Genomic DNA, 26,119 nt, shown 5'->3' with positions numbered 1-26,119 from the left:
ATGGGATTCCTTGCCGTTAACAGTTTGTGCATGGCTGTCAGGCTACCATCCCAAAATACGATTGCAGTGACTCTTACTTGAGAGTAAGGAAGAGATCTTTATTTGGGGTAATAGTGGTACATGCTCAGCAGCAAGTGCAAGGGCCAGAAGTCAAGACTCCAAGGTATAAGAGCAAGACAAGAGGTTCATAACTGAATGGAAATTACAAAGATGTCCTGATAGCTGACAAAGCCCTTCCAGCAAGCTTTTAAAGAAGAGACAGGAGGAGCTCACCCTGTGGGTCTGCCCTGGGTCTGAGCCCACCTACGAAGTTGATGCCTGATTCTTGGAGATAAATTTTTCCTGCCTTTCTGCCTCCAGTTCTGCCACTCCCTCATTTGGTTCAGCATCTCTCCCTGGCTGAAGTTCTCCTTTCTTTTTCTTTTCTTTTTTTTTAAATAAATTTTTTATTAAGGTTTTTGCATTACAAAATAGAAAAAGAAAAAGGAAAAAGCACAAAATAAAAACAGTTAAAAACAATCAATCTTTTCTTCACATTATTTTTCATTTACTTGTTTCTCGGACCTCCTCATACCTCCCTCTTTTGTATTCTAATTCAATTTATTAGCTCAGCAGTTTCTTTCCCTCTTCATTTGAACTTAAATTATTATACCCTTAAATTTTTACTTATAAAAAACCATTTTTTCATATTCTTTTATACCATTACCGCTAGAAACCACTTAATTTCAATCCAACATCATTTTAACATTCATTAATTTTACACTATCTCTGTAAATAGTCTTTAAATTTCTTCCAGTCTTCTTCCACTGACTCTTCTCCCTGGTCTCGGATCCTGCCAGTCATTTCTGCCAATTCCATGTAGTCCATCACCTTCATCTGCCATTCTTCCAGAGTGGGTAAATCTTGTGTCTTCCAATACTTTGTGATAAGTATTCTTGCTGCTGTTGTAGCGTACATAAAGAAAGTTCAATCCTTCTTTAACACCGATTGGTCAACTATGCCCAGGAGAAAGGCCTCTGGTTTCTTAAGGAAGGTATATTTAAATACCTTTTTCAATTCATTATATATCATCTCCCAGAAAGCCTTAATCCTTGGGCACGTCCACCAAAGGTGAAAGAATGTACCTTCAGTTTCTTTACATTTCCAACATTTATTATCGGGTTCTCCTTTCTCCCTGATGAGGCTCTGCACTCCACAGAAGGGGTGATGGAGAGAGTTAGCAGATCTGCTTCCCCCTCTCTGATATCTTCCTTCATCCTCCCACCTTGGGTGCCGTCCTCCCAGCCCTCCATCTGCTTCTTCGTCTTCCTCCTCTTCCGTCCGGGGCTACTAAGCCATGCCAGTTCTTGGCAGAGCGGAGGGGCCCCTGACATCGGCATCTTATAGGAAGCTTTTATCTTTCCCTTCCCTTTGTCCCTTGAATACTCTTGGTGCGTAAGCCAGCGAGTTATTAGCATCACTTTAAAGATGCTGTACTGAATTCATGGCATGGTGTGTAAAATCCTTTTAAACGATTATGATTATGAATCCATTTCAGCAAAAGAGCTGTTCCTCAGATGACAGGAAAGTCTGTGACAAATCTTGGGCCCTCCAGTGTACCAGCTGGGCCTTATCTGTCAGATAAAAAGGCTGTTCTGAAAGGAAGGACTCACTGCTACAATAAACTTGATTATTTATGCTTCTTTTGCATGAGAATACTTTAACCAAAATGACATCTTATTTTTCTTTTCCTGTTCCAGTTTTCCTTTTCAGTTCTTTGAGTGACTGCTAGGCAATAGGTCTGTTGCATTGTGCACATGTGTGTAATTTACTGGCCAGTGCTGTTTTTCTCATGAGTCACTAACCTTTGTTTATTGTTCCATAGGCTTGTGCCACAGTGCCGCATTAAAAATTGCAGAACCTTCATAATGAAGTCCACTAAACATATGCAATAGAACTACTGAACTATTGGGCTATTGTCCCCTGCTATTAAAATGGCAATCCTTGCAGCACTTTCCGTCCTAGTTACAACACGCACAACTGAATGATCCTTTAGCACTTTATGCAGGGTGAGGATGAAGACAAGGCTATGTTCGATAATGGCTTGTGTTTGTTGAGTGTCCATAGAGAAAAGGCTATCCCAGTGAGAAATTTATAGAAAAGGTTATTGCCTGTTCTGGTCAAGACCCCTGTAGACTCCAGTTTTTGTTTAAAGAGTGTATTATATTTCCCTTTATGTTATGGATGGGCAAACATTAACAAAAAAGCCTGACTGCTTTCAGATCTTATGCCTGGCATTCACCAAAGCCAAGGCATATTCTGTGTAAAAGGTGTGAAATTCAGCCTTAGAGTTTTAGTTTTGTTTTGTTTTAGGGTCCTACATTACTGTTGTTCAATGGACAAATGGAATTGATAGGTCTTTTTAGTGCAGTATTTTAATATCTTTGGTATGCCTTTTTTTGCCCACAACTCATGCCAAGTAACGGATTCATCCTCAAAGCTTTCAATTTTTTAAAATTGACATGGGCTTGAAAGTTTTTTTCTACAGTGTGGTAGAGGTAAGATGGAAGTAAACTGCGAGTTGGTTGGTTTTCATCATTTCATCACTGAAACAAGTTCTCAGTGAGGTAATAAGTGAATCCAGGTAGGGAATGTAGATGGACAGGTATAACTCTTCTGTGGATTGGCTGGGATATTTGGCATGGCTTTTTCTGTTGTTTGGTTTGTCCAAGTGCTTTAAGTTCTACATTCACTTCATCTGTCAGTTTCACTGTTATTGTGCTAAATGTCTCCTCTTTAGCTTCCCTGTGCTGTTCCATTCTTCCCAAAAACTCTTGTGTATGTACTTTCATTTCTTTTACATCTAAATGAACAGATTACAGAGCTTGGGTGTCTGGTTCTAGCACTGAAGAATATTTGCTTATGGTCACAAGATGAACAATTCAAATTGATGTCCATGATACACATAATAAGTGGTACAAAAGTTGTCTTGTCTTGGCATTGCTTGATCATGCTTATTGTTTGAGATGCAAGACAACACTTGGGTAACTTTATGCAAACATAGGGATACTTGTGTATCGTTGAGTCTACTGTGTTTCACATTTCATTGGTACGTTAGGTTTTGGATGTCATCTTTAGATGCTCTAATGGAAAAAAACTGGCTCTAATTGTGCCAAGTGTATTACACACATGATTACACTATTCAGATAATGTACAGTTAGATTAAGTCTATGGGATGAGCAGTGGCCAAAGGTTGCCTGAGGACAGAGTGTCCTGATTTGTGCTTGAGTCCTGCCTTCTTTTCCTGCCATGATTGAACAACCATCATATCCTTGTCCAACTAGCTTATTGCGATCTACTCCAAAAATCAGAACAAGCAGATAATATTGTATTTGGTATGTCTACAGCAGTTTGGTCTGAGATTGAAATGAGCCCAATGATTCATTATGTATTCCCACTATTTTTTTCTATAAATCTTACACCTCAAGATGGTTTTTCTATGCCAGAAATACAGTGGTACCTCAGGTTACATATGCTTCAGGTTACATACGCTTCAGGTTACAGACTCCGCTAACCCAGAAATAGTGCTTCAGGTTAAGAAATTTGCTTCAGGATGAGAACAGAAATCGTGCTCCAGCGGTGCAGCGGCAGCAGGAGGCCCCATTAGCTAAAGTGGTGCTTCAGGTTAAGAACAAATTAAGTACTTAACCTGAGGTACCACTGTATTCTCTTTCATCTGCTAAAACTGAGAATCCCATGGAAACTCTGGCTTTCCCAACAATGCCTTTCTGCAGAATTTCACCACACAGCTTCATTAACTCATTTCCTCATTCTAGCAGATGTGTGCTTGGCCTTACCTGTCCCAGGTTTTTTAAAAACAAAACAAAATTAAACAAAAATCATCCATTGAATTAGCACAAAACTATAAAACCTCTATCATGTTACCTGTTGCACTGGTCTTACCATGCTGAACATGATCATGTGGTCCACAATCCCCAGGGGTTGATATGATAGAGTACAGCTTCAGTTTATTTTCCTCTGGCTCTTATGACTTAGGTACTAAATTTCTGTTCAATTGACAGCATTTTCCAAAATGAAAATAGGCAAAAACAAATGAAAACCTGTAAACTAAAGAGCAAACTGAAACATAAATATTCTAAAATACTAAAATGTTGCCACTATATATGCCTTCTTGGGAACATAGTATACTAAATATTGTTGAATGTGTCTGAGATGCTACTATACAACAAGATATGTCTGAGAGTATTTGTTCTAGTAAATATTATTATGCTTTTTAATTACAAGTTAATGATTATAGTCAATTTAACATGCAGACAGTGGGAAAGAGCTCCAGAAATGTGAAAGGAAATCAACACCCGCTCCCTCCTTCCCTTCCCCCTCCCTTCCTTCTGTATAAGGAGTTTCCGAGCAAGTGATCCTTACTGTGAGAATAGAGAGATTAAAAATATGCCAGAGTGACTCTGATGTCATGTGTTGAGTGTTAAAGGATCTGCCATGTTTGCAAAGTCCAGATAATGTTTATTGAAAGGGATACAGGGTCAGAGAGAGGATTGTTGTACCTAAGATCCTGATACCACTAATCTGTCCAACTTTTCTCCTCCCAGTAGTTTATAACAATTCAAAAATATAGCCACTTGCCCTTTACAAGTGAACCATAAACGCCCTTGGCAGAACGTGATTTTTCGGAGCTGGTTCTTAAAACCAGATGAGTCTTTCCATACACTTTAATAGACTTAGATCTGGTTTAGGATCAAGTAACATGAATATTCACACATTGAGGTATCCTTGGCCAATACCAAGGAAACCAGTGATCCAAAACATACTGTCGTATTTGTTAAGTTGTGGGTGAACATATCAGACGACACAGCGATTCTTCAAACAGCTCTTGTTTATTCACAGGCCAGAACAGAACTGAACTGAAGGGTTCAGCCAGCCTGCTTATATAGAGCTCCCGCACAATGTAACTGCAACAATTTTCTAAAACTATCCAATCACTGAACGTCACTTTCTATCCCTTATTTGCATAACTATTTACAGTATCCCCCTGCTGGCCCAGGGTGAGAACTTCAGTACATAACAGTATTTCTGTACCTAATGAACTGAGCTAGCAAAATGATTTAAAATTTACACAACAGTCTGAATGTATTACATTGTTCTTTCTTTCTTCAGCCACTTGCTTCCTTCATCTTATTTATCCATTTGCGGCTGACTTTCACACTCTGCTTCCCAGCTTCCCCGCTTTGCACTGTTTTCCCTTAACCCTCCTCCATTGTCCATTTTACAATTTGTCAATTATTTGCTTCATAACAGTAAGTCAGGTCCTCAAAAGATGAAACTGAGAACTTCATAAAAAAAACATTGCTGGTTTCACAAGAGCTGCCTAACTGGTTTTTAAATTATGTGTAATGATGCCATATTGACCCACCCAATCATTGTTGGACTGTCAATGTACTTAAGTCTTACAGTTTCTTCTTAGAAATACTTAAACTTGAATGCATATGATGCCATATCGCAGTGAAATATAACAATACAAAAGAATAAAGGAAGAAGTTTTGCCCCTATAGAAGAGCCTGGATGTTGTGTTTTATTATGGTGAGGGATGGCTTGGGAGATAATATATCTAATTAATAGCACAATCCTATTATGAATGCTTATTCAGTCTCCACTGCGTTCAATGAGGCTTATATGGAATAAAGTAGACATAAAATTGCAGTCCTCCTACATACATTTTCTCCACTGAATGCAACAAGACTTTTGAGGATGCCTGCTTAGGATTACATTATAAGACTGTACCAGTTTCTGGGAACAAGAAGCCACAAGTTTCCAAGATCAAGTAAATATAATAAAACCTCAAAGCAGTTTACAAAGGGGATAAAGCAATAAAATTATCAGTAAAAAAAAAGTTCAAAACAACTATTTAACATGTTTTTTAAAGAATCAGGAATGAACCAAAAACAGAAAACACATATAAACAGTCTACATATCTGGGCAGGCTTGTCTAAACAAAAGCGATTTTAGCAGGCGCCGGGAAAGACTATAGTAATGGCACTGCTTGGTGTCAACATGCAGAGGATTGATTTTTTGCAAATGTGGAACAGGTATTATGTGGCGCCCATAATGTTGCCAGTCCTGCTAGTTTATTCAGTGCCCGTTCATTCAGAGACTTGCTTCTGAACAAACATGCACGTTTAAATTACAGCAGGAGCCGCTGCTTACCAGGTGGGGGAGGGGAGGCATTGGCGAGGACGCGGCTGCAAGGGTGTAGTGGCAGAGGTGTCGGGGGAGGTCCACAGGTGTGTCTGCACAACTCCAACCTCATCACCACCTTGCCCCTCCCCCTCCCAGTAAGACACAGTGACACCAGTGCTGAGAGGCTCTTGCTATATCTCCACTCCACTGGATGGAGGCCAAATAGTAATTTTATTGCCGCTTGAGAAAGTACCTTGTATTTCTCATTCCATCGCAATCTACATTCTTCTCCACCACTAAAGACAATTACATAAATAAATAATGCAAGCAGTCTTTTATTTCCCATGTCTTTTCTACCTGCATGTCTAGATTACGCTACACATAACGTACCGTATTTTTCCGTGTATAAGACTAGGGTTCCCCCCTAAAAAATAATGTAATAATAATAATAATAATAATAATAATAATAATAATAATAATTTATTATTTGTACCCCGCCCATCTGGCTGGGTTTCCCCAGCCACTCTGGGCGGCTTCCATAGAAACCAAAGATACAGTAAAATATCACAGATTAAAAACTTCCCTGAACAGGGCTGCCTTAAGATGTCTTCTGAATGTCAGGTAGTTATTTATCGCTTTGACATCTGATGGGAGGGCGTTCCACAGGGCGGGCGCCACTACCGAGAAGGCCCTCTGCCTGGTGCCCTGTAGCTTTGCTTAATGTTAAAAATTAGGGGGCGTTTTATACACGGATACATCTCCCCCTATTTTCTTAAATCTGAGTCGCCCAAAATAGGGGGCATCTTATACATGGGGGCGACTTAGAGACGGAAAAATACGGTAAATCGGCAGAGGTGCCAGCTTGCGAGGGCGATTAGGAGGAGCCAACGTTGTGTGCATGATGTCATATGTGATGTCAATGTCCTGACATCACGCAGAGCTGGGGGTGGAGTTGAACACAGCAGCCATGTGTCTTCAGTGGCTTCCTCCTCCTTCTCCTGGCACTGCCACCAGTGGGAGGCTGCTTCGACCCTCCGTCCTGTCCACAGCAGCAGGAAGAGGAGAAGGAGCTGGCCACTGTAGCCATGCCATGCTCGGCTCCACAATTCGCCTTTGCGCTTTTTGTACATGGTGGGGCAACCAAAGCCACAAAAATATTGGGGTGTGTGTGTGTGCAAAAAGGCTTGGCCCCTAGGAGCTGGTGCCCCTCCTCTCATGATATAGTTGCAAAACTGGTGTGTGGATTTAAAGGTGCTACAGGCTGCTGGGCCAAGTAATTCCTAAGCAATATCATCTGAAATCTCTGGAGTGGCAAGGCCTGTCTAAGTACTGAGAGCCTAGCCTTCTGTCCTTCTCTGCACAACAAAACAGAACTTTCTGCCTGCTGAATGTCTCCAGACTACAGGAACATGGTTTATAAACCACATTGTCCATATACGGATCATTGCACAGCCCCTGGTCCAGCCCAGATACAACCAATAATTAGGATTTTAAAAAAAATCTTTATGGTGGAATTTCTCTGGCTTCCTTTCTTCAATTAAAAAAATGACATGGTACACCTCTCTAGTTTAGACTGACTATATTGTGCTTATGCTTGGATCTTCCTTATCACACATTAGATCCGCTTTTTGCTTGTTTCTCTTCTTAATTTGCTGCACTGCATCTCACAAGCTATTCTGAGATTTCCTGCAGTGCAAGAGAGGCCATGTTTTATGCTGCTTTTCTCATGCTTTTTCTTTATAATGTTTCAGCTCATCCACCATATACCATGTGCTTTAGAGTGAAATTCTACCCACATGAACCACTGAAGATTAAAGAAGAGCTCACCAGGTAATTTTTTTTTATCCCTGTCTGTTCATTTAGTCAATATTTTGGGAGCATGGCTATCTCTATCATCAGCTATGATATGCTAACCTACATTTTAGCTAACTAAAATTGTCCACTCATATGCTGGAAATTTTAAAAACTGCTTCTGAGAGCTAAAATTGGGCCACCGGTGATTAGCAGCAGAGTAAAGGTGTTTATATGAAGCACGCGATGGTGAGGCACTGGTAGAAAATGGGATGTGAAGCTAGATTCCTGGGCTCCTTTTCTTCTCCTCTAGCCCAGTAGGCCTCTTGGGATACACTGCTTTTGAAATTCCTGCAGGGTTAATCTGTGGCATACTTACTCAGGTGTAAGTCCCACTGGGTTCAGTAGGCTTCACACCCACATAGATGTTCATAGTTTCATCCTGGTGGGGCAAGGACACCCACTTGTGCCATGGGACTTCCTCTCCTTTCCTTGTGTGCCCTGTGTGCTCCCCCCAACTCTCTGGGGCAGATGGGGGGGGGCTGCAGAGAGAGGAGAGGGCAAGGAAGCCCCATTGCATAGGTGGAAGCCCTTGTATCGGGGGGATGACATAGTTGCATACAACTCACAGTTCGAGGTATTCATCTGTTTCCAAACAGAGCTATGGGTTTGGACAGTTCCAGTGTGCATAGAAATAAACCTCTAGGTCATGGGTAGGCAAGCTAAGGCCCGGGGGCTGGATCTGGCCCAATCACCTTCTAAATCCTGCCTGCGGATGATCCAGGAATTAGCGTGTTTTTACATGAGTAGAATGTGTGCTTTTATTTAAAATGCATCTCTGAATTATTTGTGGGGCCTGCCTGGTGTTTTTACGTGAGTAGAATGTGTGCTTTTGCATGTCTGGGTTATAAAAAAATATTCCGGCCCCCCACAAGGTCTGAGGGACAGTGGACCGGCCCCCAACTGAAAAAGTTTGCTGACCGCTTCTCTAGGTTCTGGAGCAAGCCTGACACCAACCAGCATGCTAACTTATTGTTTTCAATTAATTTTACTTCACTTATTGTTTTATTTTCTTGCAACGTCTTTATTCGCCCTGCCTATGAACAACCCTGAAAGTGCTAACATCGTAAAAAAGTAAAAAACAAATAATAATTAAAGTGTGGCCGCCAACAGAAACAAAAAGCCAAAATGAAAACGGCCATGGTGAGAACTGGTTTTTGTGTTTTGGTTTTTTTACCAAGTTGTGCTTCATAGGAACACTTGCTTTGTAGCTGAAATTATGGAGCTAAGTAAACACAACAGTGGTAGAAAAGCCTTGCCCAGACTGGGATCTTCTGGATGTTTTACGGAAGTTTTACAACTCCCATGAGCCATAGCCATGAGACTTGTGCTACCTGGGTCTGCTGGGAATTGTATTCCAAAATATTTGGAGGACACCAAGCAGTGGAAAACTCTGGAAGACGCGCTTCCCTACCTCTTTCAATCCCTAACTTCTCCACGCTAAAAACAGGGTGAGATCTGCTTGCACAAGTGTTTGGGGGGTTAGATGCTTCCTGTATTCCAGAGGGCTGGGAGACACCCCCAGACACATTTTGGCAAAGTGTGGGTAACTGGTGTGGGGGTGAGAAGTCTCACTGTGCAACTGGATTTCCATCATGCCAGTGAGTGGAGAACCCTCATTTTGCCCTCATTTTTATGCTGTGCCTTCCCTGGGCATAGCCAGGATTTTTGTTATGGGGGGACAGAACTGATGTGATTGGTCAATTAGTTAACTATTTCTATTGTTTTACTTGATCTAAGGGGGACAGCTGCCCCCCCGGCTATGCCCATGGTGATGAATGTTTTTAGATTCTGCCCATTACAAACTAGTAATTGTTTATTTTGAGCAATTCAAATTATTTATAAATCAAAACGTAGTTTATTAAAAAATAAAAAAATGCAACACTGCGTATTGGCAGGAGGCATTATAAATTATTTTTATCAGCGGCATAAATATTTGAAATAACGTCAGTCTGTCTGGGAAAAGAAAACATTGACAACCCTAGGGAGAGGCTGTGTGAAAATGATGTTTGTTTATTTTGACAGCACACTGTGTGTAGCAATTTGCTCTGTTGGCTGACATTGCCAATTAAGTGTTTTCCTCCATAGGTTGTAAAGATCTTTCACTAAGCGATGGGGGAAATAGTTAAACACCTGGGAGCAAAGCTATGGTAAAGTCACAAATTTAGCAAAAGGAAAATCACCTTAATTTTTATCTCTCTCTCTCTCCTCTTTTTTTGCACTGTATGCAGCATTGCTAGCGAAGCTTAAAGGGTGCAAAATCCTTTACAGAGCTAGTGTTTTCTATCAGTTTTTGAGAATGTTCTTTTGGAATTTGTTACTGAAGAATCCTTTGTTACCCAACTTTCTAGTTGTCCCTAAAGCCGTAATGATGAGACATTGGCAAAGTAAATTTTGGAACAGTCGAATAAGCAAGGGAAACCTTTTAACACAGGGGGCTGCTTTGTATACTACATTTTTATTTGGGACTCAGAAATGAATACCAGCATACATGCCTAGTATTATCATTATTAAGAAAAACATTTCTAAACTGCTCTTCATCCGATGGATGCTAGAAAAATGTACAGCAAACATAAAAATTAATCCAAAATGCAGTTATAATAGCCATCAAAGCAATTACTTACTGAGAGGCAACAAAAGATTTTAAAAGCTAACGGGAGGTTGAAGCAACAGTTATGATGAATGACCCACTTCAAATAGTAATCCATGCATTTTGCATGCTAATTGCACATGGAAAGCAACTGTTAAAGGATTGGACTGCTATTTTGGAGGTAAAATCTGCAATTTATGCAAATAGATTCAGTTCATATAAGATGTTATACATATGTTGTTGAAACAAAATATAAAAAATCCTTCTAGTAGCACCTTAGAGACCAACTAAGTTTGTTATGTGCACGCACACTTCTTCAGATATGTTGCTTTTTTCCATTTATTATATGCATAATAGGCATTTTTAATGTTTCAAAATGAGCTCCAGTACTGCTACTACTACTATTAATAAAATGTAGATACTCATCACACTACTGTGTTTTGCAGTGCATTAAATGCTGAATGAATATACTTTTTGAATTGTGGGTGATTTCTGTTGCAAGGGAATATGGGTATGTTTGCCTTCATTTGTGAGTGAAGATGAAGGACAAAGTGTGCTTCATGAAATAGTTGTAGGGATACTTTAATCCAGCACTGTCCAACTTATGGTTCAAATTGTATACAAATATGAGCTGTCATCTGATAAGAATTTGGTTTTGGAAACCTACACACTGTATGCTGTCAGTCAGAAACAGGCAACACTAAAAGATTATGTCACCACTACTGATCTCTTCCTAAAAACCTATTTACGCATTATCTCACACTTGAGCCTTTCTTTCAACCTTTGAAAACATAAACTTATAGCGATGGGGGAATCCAATGTATCTTGTGTATAGAACAGCGTAGCATGTACTGAGATGAAAACATTAAATTCCTCTCTGTGGAATTTGTATGAGTTCTCACCAGAATGCAACCAGTTCCCCAAATGTGCTCTTTAGCCAGAGCAAATTCCCAGGGTAGTGCAAACTGATTTACACAACTAGGAAGTGTTATTAAAACTCCCCCCCTTCATTTAGAGGCTAGTGTGGTACCTCAAAGTATAACCATGCTGTGGACTTATTTAGCACAATGCCTTGTGAAGTAAGAATTTTTGTATCTGTTCACTATGGTGGAACAAATTTTCTCTCTCGAGAATCACTTATGTAACGTGAATTTTTCAAAGGAGTTTAATGAACTGTGACTGGCCAAAGATTACATTAGGAAGATGCCACAAAAAGGGCAATTATGAATGAAGCACAACAATAATGAATTCTGCAGTAACCTTCCTTATTGGACCCCACTCCCAAACAACTTTTTGAACGATTTCAGAGTAGAGCTGGGATCCAAATTACTAGAGGACTGGGTGTGGGTTGTTGTTGTTTTGTCGAGAAACAAAAGTCCAAAACTTCCCCATTATGTGTGTGGAAATAGTTACACAGATCTTCAGATCCTAGTCTAGGGATGTAGTTTTTTAATAACCTATGCAAAAAATGTATGTGGCGCACAGTTGCGAATATATTTTTGTGTGTGTTTTTAGGGTGGCGCTGTGGGTAAAAGCCTCAGCGCCTAGGGCTTGCCGATCGAAAGGTCGATGGTTCGAATCCCCGCGGTGGGGTGCGCTCCCGTTGTTCGGTCCCAGCACCTGCCAACCTAGCAGTTCGAAAGCACCCCCGGGTGCAAGTAGATAAATAGGGACCGCTTACTAGCGGGAAGGTAAACGGCGTTTCCGTGTGCGGCTCTGGCTCGCCAGAGCAGCGATGTCACGCTAGCCACGTGACCCGGAAGTGTCTCCGGACAGCGCTGGCCCTCGGCCTCTTGAGTGGGATGGGCGCACAACCCTAGAGTCTGTCAAGACTGGCCCGTACGGGCAGGGGTACCTTTACCTTTAGTAACCATAGGAGGCAGCAATCTTGAGCAGAAGACCACTAAGAAAAGGAGGCTGCTTGATCCTTGCCTTTCCAGTCCCTTCCCTCACAAAACAGTCCCTTCCCCCAAGATCCTTTTTCCACTTGTGGAGAAAAAACATAAGGATGCTCCTACCTTTTCCCACAAGGAGAGAAGAGAGCAGCTGGGAGAATAATTCTGAGTTGGAAAATGGCCAGAGGGCAAAAGCTCAAGCAGCCCATTCCATCCCTCTCCTAGTCTTTTATTTAAGATTCAGTTTCCCAAGATTCACCTGCTGTTGGTTAAAAAAAAAAAACATGGAAAATGATACCTGAACATGAAGTGGGGTCCAGCCACATAGGAAAATGTGTTTTCTTGCACTTTTTCTTAGCATTTTGATTAGAATTGCATGGCAAACTTCCACTTGAATGCCTTAGTCTGATGGCTGGAACAGAAACACTGAGCATGGTTTGACTCAAGAGTAGACCCAATGAAGTAAATGAACCCAACCTAGTCATTTATTTCAGTTGGTCTACATTGAGTAAAGTACCACCCTGTGTAGATTTATACATGGGGGGAAAATGAATGCGTTTGCTATTGTCCTGAGAGTCTTCTGTAGGAACCAAGAATATATTGGAATCTTTTAAAGGCACAGCTGTGATAAAAGGAGTATAAATTAAATATTGCATCTCAGCTTTGTTCATAAGCAGCATGCTTAATGTCATTCTTTCTTTTTCAACACATGGCCTGGTTGGTAGAAAGGAGAAAATATATTCGTACCAGCAACCTGATTTTTACTTCTACATTGGCTCTCTGGCCAACTACATTAGCTAATGTTGTGATGTACATTGCTTAAATGAGAATAAAGGCAAAATAAATATAGAAACAGAATCTGCATAAGATAGGGTCCCGTCCAACTCTACAATTCCATGATTCTATGTCTGTTATATATAGTATTTTTCCTTACACCATGCAGGTATCTTTTATACCTACAAATCAAAAGAGACATTTTCCATGGCCGCTTGCTGTGTTCATTTTCTGACGCTGCCTTCCTGGGCGCATGCATTGTCCAAGGTAAGTGTAGACAACAGCATCTTCAGACCTTTTCTCAGCATCACGACTATATATATATATATATATATATATATATATATATATATATATATCAAAAACCATATGAAAGTTTTATAAACTAATTTGGTTTGGATCCAGATTTAGTTAGTCATAGTTTAGTCCCATTGAAATTGATGTGATCTTAGTTAGCAATAGCAGCTGCTGCTGGGGGTGTATGTGGGAGCAGGGACATGGGTGGCGCTGTGGTTTAAACCACTGAGCCTCTTGGGCTTGCAGATCGGAAGGTCGGCGTTTCGAATCCCCATGACGGTGTGAGCTCCCGTTGCTCGGTCCCTGCTCCTGCCAACCTAGCAGTTCAAAAGCACGCCAGTGCAAGTAGATAAATAGATACCTCTGCGGCGGGAAGGTGTCCAGTTGCGCCAGAAGCGGCTTAGTCCTGCTGGCCACATGACCCAGAAAGCTGTCTGTGGACAAACACCAGCTCCCTTGACCGGAAAGCGAGATGAGCGCCGCAACCCCATAGTTGCCTTTGACTGGACTTAACCGTCCAGTGCCTGTGGGCGCAGTCTCCTCCTGGCAAGGGCAGTGTTGCATTTGCCGTGGTGGAGTAAGGCAGCAGTGCAGCTGGTGGAGCTCCAGGTTGGTGGGACTGATGCCATCGCTGGCAACCACTTGCAATTTCACACTGTCCCACCCTATCCCAGTACAGTGATACCTCTGGTTAAGAACTTAATTTGTTCTGGAGGTCTGTTCTTAACCTGAAACCACTGAGGTACCACTTTGGCTAATGGGGCCTCCCTCTGCCGCCGCCACGCGATTTCTGTTCTCATCCTGAGGTAAAGTTCTTAACCCGGGGTACGACTTCTGGGTTAGCGGAGCCTGTAACCCAAAGTGTTTGTAACCCAAGGTGTTTGTAACCCGAGGTACCACTGTACCAGGAAGCAGTAGCATCCACTGCAGGAACCACTGCAGCTCTGCCAGCTAGATATTATTCATTCATTTGTTTATTTTTCACAGAACTGATATACTGTTTTGCTGAAATAACAGCTCAAAGCAGATTTCTGACAGAATAAAACAATAAGATTATTTAAAAGAAAATAAGAAACGATAAGCTTAAAACTAAATTAAAATGCGTGCTGACTAACTTGTCCCATTAATTTCAGTGAGACTTATGCATGACAAGCTTAGTCTGGAGCCATCCAAATTATAAATAAATACATAGCTGAAATAACAGGCTGTGCGTAGCTTTTTCTGTTTCTCTTTGGGGAGAGGGTTCCAAAGGCACCACAACCAAAAAGGCCGTCCCTTCAGTAGCCATCTGCTTAAGATTTGGAACTGCCAGAGAAAGGCTTTCTGAATGACATTAACTTTGCACAGGAGAAAGAACCATTCAGATACCTGAGTCACAGACTATATAGGGCTTTAAGGGTAACCACCAGTGTCTTAATATTATATGTGGAGGTCTATTCATATATTAATTACAAATAATTCACTGCCAGTTTATTTTTTGTGACTAGGGATTCAATTTAGGTAACTGCTCACATATTTGGTATTTCTTCCCTAATCTTTCTTTGCATTTTTATCTGTGCAGCTGAGTTCGGTGACTATGATCCCGATGAACACTTGGACAATTATGTCAGTGAGTTCAAGATTTTCCCCAAACAATCCCAAAAGCTGGAGAGAAAAATACTTGATATACATAAAAACGAATTCAGGTAATTTTGAAAGCTGATTAAAGGATGTATTAAAAGAGGATTATTTAACTATTATTTGTTAGAGCTTTCTGCAGGTTGTAACCTACACAGGTAGAAAATAAAAACCTGTATTTTAAAGGGGTCAGTAGATGACAATGCAGTATAAAATTTTGCAAGTCAACAGATCTGCTCAATATGTCATGATCCAAAACTGAGCCGAAACCATGGTAAGGCCACAATTAAGCTCATTGATTTCAGTGAGCTAACACAGATGCAACTCCATATTTGATTGGTTTAAAAACACTTTGGTTTAAGAACGGACTTCTAGAACAGATTAAGTTCGTAAACCAAGGTAAACTACTGTATAAACTCTCAAAAGATCAACATATAATGACAACATACATATTGTTTTATATTTCTCTATTTTTTACCTGGATGTAGCAATTACTGAGCTAGCGTATATGAATGTCACTGCTACTGACAAGTGGAAATTTTGGTTTTCCTGTTGAATTATAAAGAAAAGAACATGCTTGCTATCTAAAGGTTTAGAACATACTTTGATGTTCAGTTACTTTCTGGTTAAACATTTTACCATTTCCTGAAGAGCAGCTAGTTAGTTTGTGGTGCCTTCCAGTTAAGACTAACTTGTTTATTACTGCAACATATTCACAGGCAAGAGTCTACCTCTTTGTTTTTCCCCAAAAATAATAATTGTATTTTTCATTTTCAGCTTTTACAAATATTTTGACAAGAAAAACAAAATCTTTGCAAATCTAAATTACCTTCCCCTCGACTTCCCTCTGCTCCTTTCTGCAGTTACTTATTTCATATATTTTTATTACGGCATATAGAATTCAAATATATTAACAAATTTCCCCAAATCTTCCCCTTAATTGTCTCTTACTGCACATGTTTATATCAGTCCTGCTAATGTTTTAATTTGTTTACAATATGTCTTCAAATAGTCAATAATTCCCCCCCCCCCGTTTTATTTTTAAAAGTCTACTTTGATTATAGTTCTCTTTCTAGAAGAAAATCACATGAGAGGTTACTGCTTTCATTTTAATTGCCATTCTGTTGATTTTGTGGTAATTATCCTTTGAAGGATATTTTCTTATTACTGTTGGATGAGCACTTTTAATGTACATTACAGTTTTTAAACATTGTTGCTTGGTTTTTATTAGTTTGAATTTCTAGTTCTAGTTGATTTGAGACTGTTCCGATGTAAAGCAACTCATAAATGTAATGAATATTAATAGTTTATCATCATCATAATCATCATCATATATATGTAGAACATTTCTCTCCTTTGACATATTATTTGATAACAAAACAGAATAGAGAGGACAAACCATTTCTCTCTTGCTATAGACATTTGCGGCCTCTTATTATTTTGGAGATAAATGTTGTTTTGGGAAAGGCTGCCCCCTTCAGGCATACTTTTCAACTGAAGAATTAAGAGCATAATTTAAATTATCCTGCAGTAGATGTGAAAAGTGTCATGGAATGTTGCTAGAAAACCATTGGCTTTGTTTATGTAACACTTGCAATTACCAGCAGATTCCAAGACCTAGAAGTAGTTGGAATTTCATTTAGGGAGAGATAAACTGTGCTAGCAGAATGCAGTATCCGAAGGCAAAAGGCCAGCACAAGACCATGCAGGGAACAGTATCTGCAGTCTGAGAAAGCGCCTGTTAATGTCTGCATTTTTGCAGGATGGGCTTTACGCGTCGAGGTCCCCAAGACACCCCAAATAAGAACACAAGGACACTTGATTTTTGTTTAAGGTTTCTGGCATAATTTTGGCCACAACTTTATTAAAAATACAGCAATGTGAGTGGTTGCTTAGGCATTGGTAGCGACTAACTGACCCCGCGGGACGTGGGTGGCGCTGTGGGTAAAAGCCTCAGCGCCTAGGGCTTGCCGATCGAAAGGTTGGCGGTTCGAATCCCCGCGGCGGGGTGCGCTCCTGTCGTTCGGTCCCAGCGCCTGCCAACCTAGCAGTTCGAAAGCACCCCCGGGTGCAAGTAGATAAATAGGGACCGCTTACTGGCGGGAAGGTAAACGGCATTTCCGTGTGCTGCGCTGGCTCGCCAGATGCAGCTTGTCACGCTGGCCACGTGACCCGGAAGTGTCTCCGGACAGCGCTGGCCCCCGGCCTCTTGAGTGAGATGGCCGCACAACCCCAGAGTCTGTCAAGACTGGCCCGTACGGGCAGGGGTACCTTTACCTTTTAACTGACCCCGCACAGGGACAGCACCCCCCGCGAAGTCAGCAGGGGTAAGTCACCTGGGGAGAGAGACGGGACTGGGAACCATGCCTCACCTCTCCCCAGAATGCTCCCAAGGGCTTGCGTGGCCCTAGCCCCTTGACAGGGGGTTTCGGACAAAAGCATGGGGAGCCCCTGGGTTCCTTTAACGGAAAACCCTTGCAGCAGCAGCATTTGGAGGGGCAGGCACAGCCAATCCATACCCCTCCACCAACCAATTCTCAAACCAATGCCTAACTGCAGCCTTACAAGTTGTGACGATTTGCTATGCAGTAGGCAAAAACCAAGTGGCACACACTAATCAGCCAAATGGACAAAATTCCTACCAGGCCCCTGCTCCAAAGCAGACGACCCCATGACAGGCATAGCAAGGTCAAGCAAACAGCCTAAAATTAGGGAAGGGAGGGCGGGTGATCCAAAGCACGCAGCAAAAAGAGGAAGCTCGTCACTGCGTGCAGTGTATTTAACAAACAGGGCTGTCAATCATTAAATGGCAACATATAAATCTCCCCAGTAACAGCCCACCCCTGCTTAAAGATGGCCAAACTCTTTTGCCCAGCAACAGTGAGGTGTCTTGTCAGCCCCGACTGCAACACCTGCTCTCCATGAGGGAGAAGACACTTTGCACAAAATGACAAGGTTGGTCTCCGTGATATAGATACACAACTAGGGTTGCCACAGTTGATGAGCTTTTTTAAAGGAAAAACCAAGTTGAGCTTTGTTTCAAAATCCCAGGCATTTTGCCAAAATTCCCCCTAGACGGTATTTCCGGCAGGAAATTCCGGGCGTAGGGCAACCCTATACACTGCCTCCGTGGTTTTGCGTCTTGCTTTGCATGCAGAAGATCCCAGGTTTTGAATCCTGGGCCTCTCCAGGTAGGGCTTGGAAGTCACCAGCCTAAGCCACCGCCAGTCCGTATAGACAAGTATTGAGTCAGACAGGTCAGTGGTAAGTTTCAGCTTCCTATAGTCCTGTGTTCCTAGGGAACGTATGCACACAAATCTGTCCGCCTCTGTCAAGTGTAAATAGGTTGCTTATGATCTCTTCAGGTACTACTTCAGGGGACACCCCCACCCACAAATGGGTGGGTAAAATTGAGCAAGCGAAAAAAGTGAATTTTAAAAAAGGAACTATGGAGCCAGACAAGCTGATACAATAAATGTTTGAGTGGGTTTAACGTGTTTGGCTGATCGCCGAAGAATTGATGCTTTTGAATTCTGGTGCTGGAGGAGACTCTTGAGAGTCCCATGGACTGCAAGAAGATCAAACCTCTCCATTCTGAAGGAAATCAGCCCTGAGTGCTCACTGGAAGGACAGATCCTGAAGCTGAGGCTTCAATACTGAGGCCACCTCATGAGAAGAGAAGACTCCCTGGAAAAGACCCTGACGTTGGGAAAGATGGAGGGCACAAGGAGAAGGGGACGACGGAGAACGAGATGGTTGGACAGTGTTCTCAAAGCTACCAGCATAATTTGGCCAAACTGCGGGAGGCAGTGGAAGACAGAAGTGCCTGGCGTGCTCTGGTTCATAGGGTCATGAAGAGTCGGACACAAGTAAACGACTCAACAACAACAACAACAACAACGTGTTTTTATTTTTTTAAAAACAGCTGCCTGTTTGGGGTTGGGAATTAGGATCAGGATTGTGCTATGCAAGGAGGGGTAATGCTTTCCCTCTGTGTCATAGTCCTGTTGAAAATGCACCCGTCCTCAAAGCTGACGCTACCCCTGGAATGGAAGCTGATATCTGTCTCATTGCAAGACTGACTGATAGGCAGATGAAAGCAAGACAATCTGTGTAGTGCTATAGATAAGCATATATTTCAGGAAATAGTAAATGAAAATGAAAACAAGCTGCACAAAACAGCAAGTGAAGTCACATCAGACTGCAGGTAGTCCAAAGTTAAATCCTGTGATTGGTAGAAGGGGCTTAGAAACATTTTTACTTAATGCAGGATGTTTAATTCTAGTTCGGCAGGGGATCCACAGGTGCTTAGTATAACTGTCACATATTCTACACTTGAAAGCCTGAATTAAATGTTCAGTATTTGTAATATTGCCACATACTCATTACTGGCAGATAAAATATTGCTTCCATCCTCTATCCTCTATGAGTTTTGAAAGACTGTCATGGGATCTTGCCAGCTCAAAACATTTTTCAGATGTTATTTCACTGCTGGTGATTTTTGTTTCTTCATATAGCGCATTGTGCCATATTAAATTAGCATAAAGTGTCTCTGAGAACATTTGCAAGATCTCACTCTTTTATTCCACATTAGTTAATACACATTAGTAAATACTGACATCCTATCTTTCTCTCTGTTCAAAACCCCTATCACAATTTAGAATTATCAGTCCAGACTACAGAGTGCAGTTACAATATCCTTTCATGTACTGTATATTAATTAGTCTTAACATGCTTTGAAAAAGTGTTGGCAACATGTTTCAGGTGGCTAATGAATGAGTAATAATTGTCTTATGCACATATTCAGTGCTTTTTTATGGCAGCATTCTAACAATTCAGTGATGATACTCAATGCATTTTTAAAATAATTAACCCTGAATACCATCATTGCAAGGGATGCAGGTGGCGCTGTGGTCTAAACCACTGAGCCTAGGGTTTGCCAATCGGAAGGTTGGCGGTTCGAATCCCTGCAATGGGGTGAGCTCCCGTTGCTCAGTCCCAGCTCCTGCCAACCTAGCAGTTTGAAAGCACATCAAAGTACAAGTAGATAAATAGGTACCGCTCCGGCGGGAAGGTAAACGGCGTTTCTGTGTGCTGCTCTGGTTTCGCCAGTAGCGGCTTAGTCATGCATGCTGGCCACATGACCTGGAAAAACTGTCTGCGGACAAACGTCGGCTCACTTGGCCAGTAAAGCGAGATGAGCGCCGCAACCCCAGAGTCGTTCGCGACTGGACTTAACTGTCAGGGGTCCTTTACCTTTACCTTTACCTTCACCATCATTGCAATGGTTGAGTTCTATGGAAATGCTGATCTCTGAGCCTGACTGCAACTGAATCTCCTAAGAAGGTGCTGGTAGAAGGCATGGTAGCTTTAGAGGACTGTGATTAATTAGGCCTTGTAAGCTTTACATCAGTTTGTCCACCATAAGGAACAAAGAGGATGCTACTCTAATTGACTTAGAAACTATCAGGTGCTAAATTTCTGTGTGATGAGGGAAGTTTTAAGCAGATATCCAGCATTACTAGTTTTCATGTTGCCTTAAGAAGTATGCTATATCTGTGACAAAGTGAAAAGAGCAAATCAGTAACCAGATGTTGAAATAAATAGCCGAGTGCTGTAAATTAAGGCTCAGTAGAATGATATAATATAATGTAGTATTTAATTCTGGTGGTCAAAAAAATTCCAGGTACTAAATTTCTGTCTGCTAATTGAACATACTGTAGAAACTTCCTGTGGCCGCATCAGGATAACAATTTGTCATGGGGCCCATGGATACAACAGAGCAAAACAAATTATCAGTGAACAAACTCCGTATCACATGCATGAGCTGCTAGGGAAATGGTGACTCACAGTGACAGGTGCCAAAGTGGGGCACAAGCATCTTTTTCAGGTGTAAGAACATTTGCCATTTTCTTCCTCATGAAGATCTATCAAAATGTGGAGAATAATCTTTGTGAAAAGCAAACAGAATTGGTGTCTGAAGGCTGTTCTGTCTGAAGTAGATGTCAGATTTCCAGCTGTACTTTCTAGATGTGCTTCTTGTCGTTGTTTTAAATGCACCACCTTACACTTTTATCAGAAAGAAAGTACAATTCACATTTATTCAACAGCAATTTTAGGGAGTTTGTTATTTTTGTTTTTAATGCATACATACATACATACATACATACATACATACATACATACATACCATAGTGGCTAAATGCTGGTCTAATGTAGTTTTGCTCATAGGGATGGACCTTCATATATATTTCATTCATTTTTACCTCCAAGAAGCTCAAGGCAGACATAGGGGGTTCGATCCTTCAACAGTGTTTCCTTTTCTCACCCCAGCAGCTTCCTTTCAATATTTTCCAGAGGATCTGGGGTCATTGCTGGGCGGTGTTACCAGGGGGATGAGAGGAGAAAATTCTAACTTAGGCATTCTTCCCTCCCATTTTAACCCTACAGCAGCCCTATGAAATTGGTTAGACTGAGAAAGAGTGAGCAGCTCAAAGGCATCTGGTGAGCTTCACAGCTGAGTGAGGGAAGGCCTAGTCCATCACTGTCTGTTCAACAAACATAGGAGTCATATGGAAGGCTAACACATTTATCTACTATTGCATGGCATGGTTTCAGCCTCTTCTGGGATTCTTCACAGAGCATTGTCTGACTCGTAAGAAGAGACAGATAGAAATCCTTACAGTTGTACTAGTAGCAGCAATGTGTACATGGGCCATCACATATCTAACTTCAGACAGAACTTCAAGTTCGCTTCACACAATGCTTTTCAGTATAGTCAGCTCACACACTTGGCTACTAGTCACCAAGTGTACAGTAAGTGCTTTGAAAATCCTGATTTTATTTTCTGGTGCTTTGAAAATCCTGAAAATCCTGATTTTATTTTCTGGATACACATTGGAACATTAGAGCCATTCAGTATTAAAGGTGCACATTTTAAATAATGTGGACTTTCTTTCTAGATCTGTGATCCAGCTATTGGTTTATAATTTTTCTTTCCTGCTGAGGAGATGTTTTCCTGCTGAGGAGATGTGAAGGAGGGTGTTAAATTTGAAGGTGTCAATAAATCTGAAAAGGATTTTTGTTCCGAAGTTGTTTAGAGTCCTGCTGTATTCTCTGTTTTAAGGTCTGATAAATTTACAAATGCCATTTGAAAAATAGCAGTGTTAAGTCTAGAATGTCTCTTTCTAGAGATAATGACCCCAATTTGTAACTCGGGTTGTGAGAAATTAGTCCTTCTACCTCTTCTGTAGTAGCTTGCTGTACAGATTGTAAAATGGCGTTTCTTTTTTACTGATCAACGTGGAGGTTCTGTAATTTCAGCTTGTTGAAATTCTGCTTATCCTTCTCGAAAAAGATCTCTGCAAAGTTCATACTCTCAACAAGATGTACTTAATGTGAAGAGTACCTATTGGGATGGTGTGCTATTTAAGCAGTCCATAGTAGCTACAACCGCTCCTCTAAATTCCACTTACCCGGTTTTGATTGCAGCTCTTCTGCTTTGATCCTTGCAACTTCTACATTTGTTTTTAATTCAAGTGTGAGACCAGCAGCTGTCCCAGATTCCAAACCCGTCAGCAAAGACTGTACAGAATTTCCCCTCTCACACTATTATGACACACTTAAGATCATTGCTCAGCCGCTGGCCCCTCAGTGGAGCTATAAGCAAGCATGATATTAAATCTAGCTTTTGGACTTGAAATCCCCTCAGTGGAGCTATAAGCAAGCATGATATTAAATCTAGCTTTAGTTTGAAATCATTTGAATCAAGGTCTGGCTTAACAATGACGCACGCTGACAAGATAATAACTTTCTGTCCTTTTCACGTTACTTGAATGGTTTCCTAGGGATATTCCCCTAGAAATGAGGGGCTGGGGGATATTTCTCATGGCTGTTTGTGTGTCTCTGTGGTGGCACCTTCTTATAGTAGTTCCATCACCTACTGTGCCATGTTGCTCTTGCTACACAAGTTGGCTCCCAAAACACATGTAGCCCACATGCTGATGGCAAATCATGCTGCTGGCATCAAGCTGGTACAAAGGAGATGCACAGACAATAGATGTTTCAGTGCCATAACTACTTGACACTGTAATAAGTAAAATTATGCCTTAAGCCCTGCAAGGACCTATGGGACCGCCTCTCCTGGTATGCCCCGCGGAAGACCGTAAGGTCTATAAATAACAACACTTTGGAGGTCCCGAGCCTCAAGGAGGTTAGCTTGGACCCAACTAGGGCCAGGGCCTTTTCAGCACTGTCCCCGACTTGGTGGAACGCTCTGTCCCAAGAGACTAGGGCCCTGCGGGATTTGACGTCTTTCCACAGGACCTGCAAGATGGAGTTGTTCCGCCTGGCCTTCGGCTTGGACTCACTCTGACCCCTTATATGGGATTTGGTATATAAATTTTCCCTTGGCTTTTTTGCTGGCCCATGTAGGACCAGCATGGATAGCTGGCTCGGGTGAATATCTGATGTTTCATCCTTTTATGGTCTTGATTTATGGGCAACTACTAAAATGAGGCTGCATTTTAAACTGTATTTTAAGCCGTATTTTAATTAACTGTTTTTTTCTTTTTTCTTTTTTCCTATTACATTTTATTGTAATTTATATTCAGTGTTAGCCTCCCTGAGCCCGGCCCTGGCTGGGGAGGGCAGGGTATAAATTAAAAATTATTATTATTATTATTATTATTATTATCATCATCATCATCATCATCATCATCATCATCATCATTATTAAGTGGGCAAAGGCATTCTGCTCTTCCAGACTTACCTGCAAATTCCTTTGCTTCCAGCAACAATAGTGCAAGGCTGTTTAGCTGTTTCCATCTTTGGGCCTTTAAAACTACCTTTAGATGTTGAGCTGTCTTGAAGGGGTCTGTGACGTTAACATATGGTAGTGCTGGAGGTGAAATAGTTAAACAGGTTACCCAATCAGAACCCAGGGGGGTGGAGTCAGAGGGACTATAAAACCAGCTCTGGGAGGGGCGGAGAGGAAGAGTTCGTTGGGAGTTGGGTGGTTGGTTGGAGTGGGAGTGAATTGGGATAGAGTCTGTGGGCAGGTTGAGTTAGTGTAGCCAAATAAGTTGAGTTAGGAACAGTTAGGAGCTAGGAAGACAAGTAAATATCTGAGAGGTGGTTTAGTGAGTGAGAGCAGGTAGCGGAAGTTATAGGTCTGGATAGGCACCCCATGATTGTAATGGACCGATACCGTTTATGAAACCACACGCTTGTTAAACTGCAATAAATAAACAGAACTTTATGTTCCAGTTTAACCCTGATTGGACCCAGTATTGTACCAGGTAGGGCCTGGGTGGTGGCAGCGAGAAATAAAGTGGTGGCACAGGGATCAATAGACGGTGAAACGTCCGGGGACCCTGTGTGATCGCCACGGGGTCACCCAAAGTTCACTGTAGTATTGTGCAATGATACTTCAAAGAGAGCAGGAAAAGTGCTCTATTGCCACAATATCCATGAAATGCCCTCCAAGGGTCCCTATTTTCTGGGGACAGTCTTAGAATTACAAAACCCATCCCAGCTTCTGATTTGATCCTAGAATGTGCCCATTTCTCCCTGCCAGTGCCACCGCCGCTGAGCTTGGGCAACTTGTAGCGGCTGCACGGAGCAGGTGAAGAGGAGGAGAGGCTGTCGCTGCCGAGCCCAGCCTTGTGGGACGCACCATCTCAGAGGTGCAGGCAGAGAGCAGGGCCACCCTGGATGCGAAGAAAGCGAGAGCAGAGCAGAGTCTTGTAAAAAAAATAAAATGCTTTGTGCGCCCATGTCTAACCTTGAGGAGGTTTGCGGAGGGTCAGTTGGGTGGGGAGTGAGATATGCCCCTATTTTCATCTAAGGGATGTTGGAAGGTATGCTATGAGTCCCACTGAAAGAGTAATTTTACTGGATTTAGGTTCCGCGCATGTGAGTAAATTAACACCCCCCCACACACACACCAGGACAGGCATCTGCATGACTGATCCCATAAGTCAGTGCTTTAATGAGGTAGCTTGTTCAATTGGGCTATTAGATGGAAATCAATTAGTCTACTAGGTGCTTTTGTTGGTTTTTGTTTTGCTTAGTTTGACAAGAATAAAATCTAATAGCCCAATTTAACGTGCTGCCCTTGAGTACCCATAGAAAAAAGCACTGCGTGTTGTAGACCAGCATCAGAATTCTTTCCCTGCATTCAGTTTTATGTTTTACTGCATTTTTTTGAATTGGATGGGGTTTGGGTTTTTTTTGTCTTGATAGTCAGTGGATTTTGCAGATTTAGGTACTTTTCTTCTCTTTCATCCACATTGTTTGTGCAGCCCTCCCTGGTACAAAAGCAGATTTGTATTTTTCACTCTAAGAATTTCAGAAATGACTCCTTCCTGTATTTAATGTCTTTGTCTATTACTGTCCTCACTCCTTTTCTCATTTGTGACATGAACATGTGACATTGCTTGTGAAGTGGCCAATTTCTTTACAGTTTGCCTTGGTTAAAATGTTTTAGTTGTTCTAAATCCAAAATTGATAATTACTAATATATTTTCATTTTCTTGGCTTTCTACCCATTCCATTTCCAAATCTGGGAGGCATTACTACTTTAAAACAGTGCAAATGCATAACATAAATTCTATCTACTACTGTTAAACTGATTATTCTATATTTGACTGCTACTTAATATTGAGTTAGACCATTGGCTCAACTAGTCTAGTAGTAGTATTTATATCCCACCCTTTTTCCCTGACAGGGACTCAGGGGGATTACAGATAAAAGAGAAGCAGCTACAAACATAGAAAAAAAGCTATTATTAAAAACAGTTTAACATTAATACTATATAAATACGTTCTATTAAGACATATAGATCATTCTGACTGGCAGTGACTCTCCAGAGGTTCAGAGGACATTCCTTAGTTTGGGGGCACAA

At 41.5% G+C, this 26,119-nt stretch overlaps 1 protein-coding gene across 4 annotated transcripts in view; it reads left to right on the top strand.

Moving 5' to 3' along the window:
• FRMD3 (FERM domain containing 3) overlaps nucleotides 1-26,119 on the top strand; it is a 130,680-nt gene that overhangs the window by 69,282 nt on the left and 35,279 nt on the right. For all 4 annotated transcript variants that reach the window (XM_028748439.2, XM_028748438.2, XM_077936010.1 and 1 more), the window contains exons 4-6: nucleotides 7,941-8,019; nucleotides 13,469-13,566; nucleotides 15,158-15,281. In XM_028748439.2, the coding sequence (XP_028604272.2) occupies nucleotides 7,941-8,019; nucleotides 13,469-13,566; nucleotides 15,158-15,281 (301 nt within the window). The remainder of the gene's footprint in view (nucleotides 1-7,940; nucleotides 8,020-13,468; nucleotides 13,567-15,157; nucleotides 15,282-26,119) is intronic.

Source organism: Podarcis muralis, chromosome 11 (genome assembly GCF_964188315.1).
Source record: "Podarcis muralis chromosome 11, rPodMur119.hap1.1, whole genome shotgun sequence".
NCBI lineage: Eukaryota > Metazoa > Chordata > Lepidosauria > Squamata > Lacertidae > Podarcis > Podarcis muralis.
Note: the sequence above shows the minus strand (reverse complement) of the source record. Positions and strands in the feature narration are given on the sequence as shown.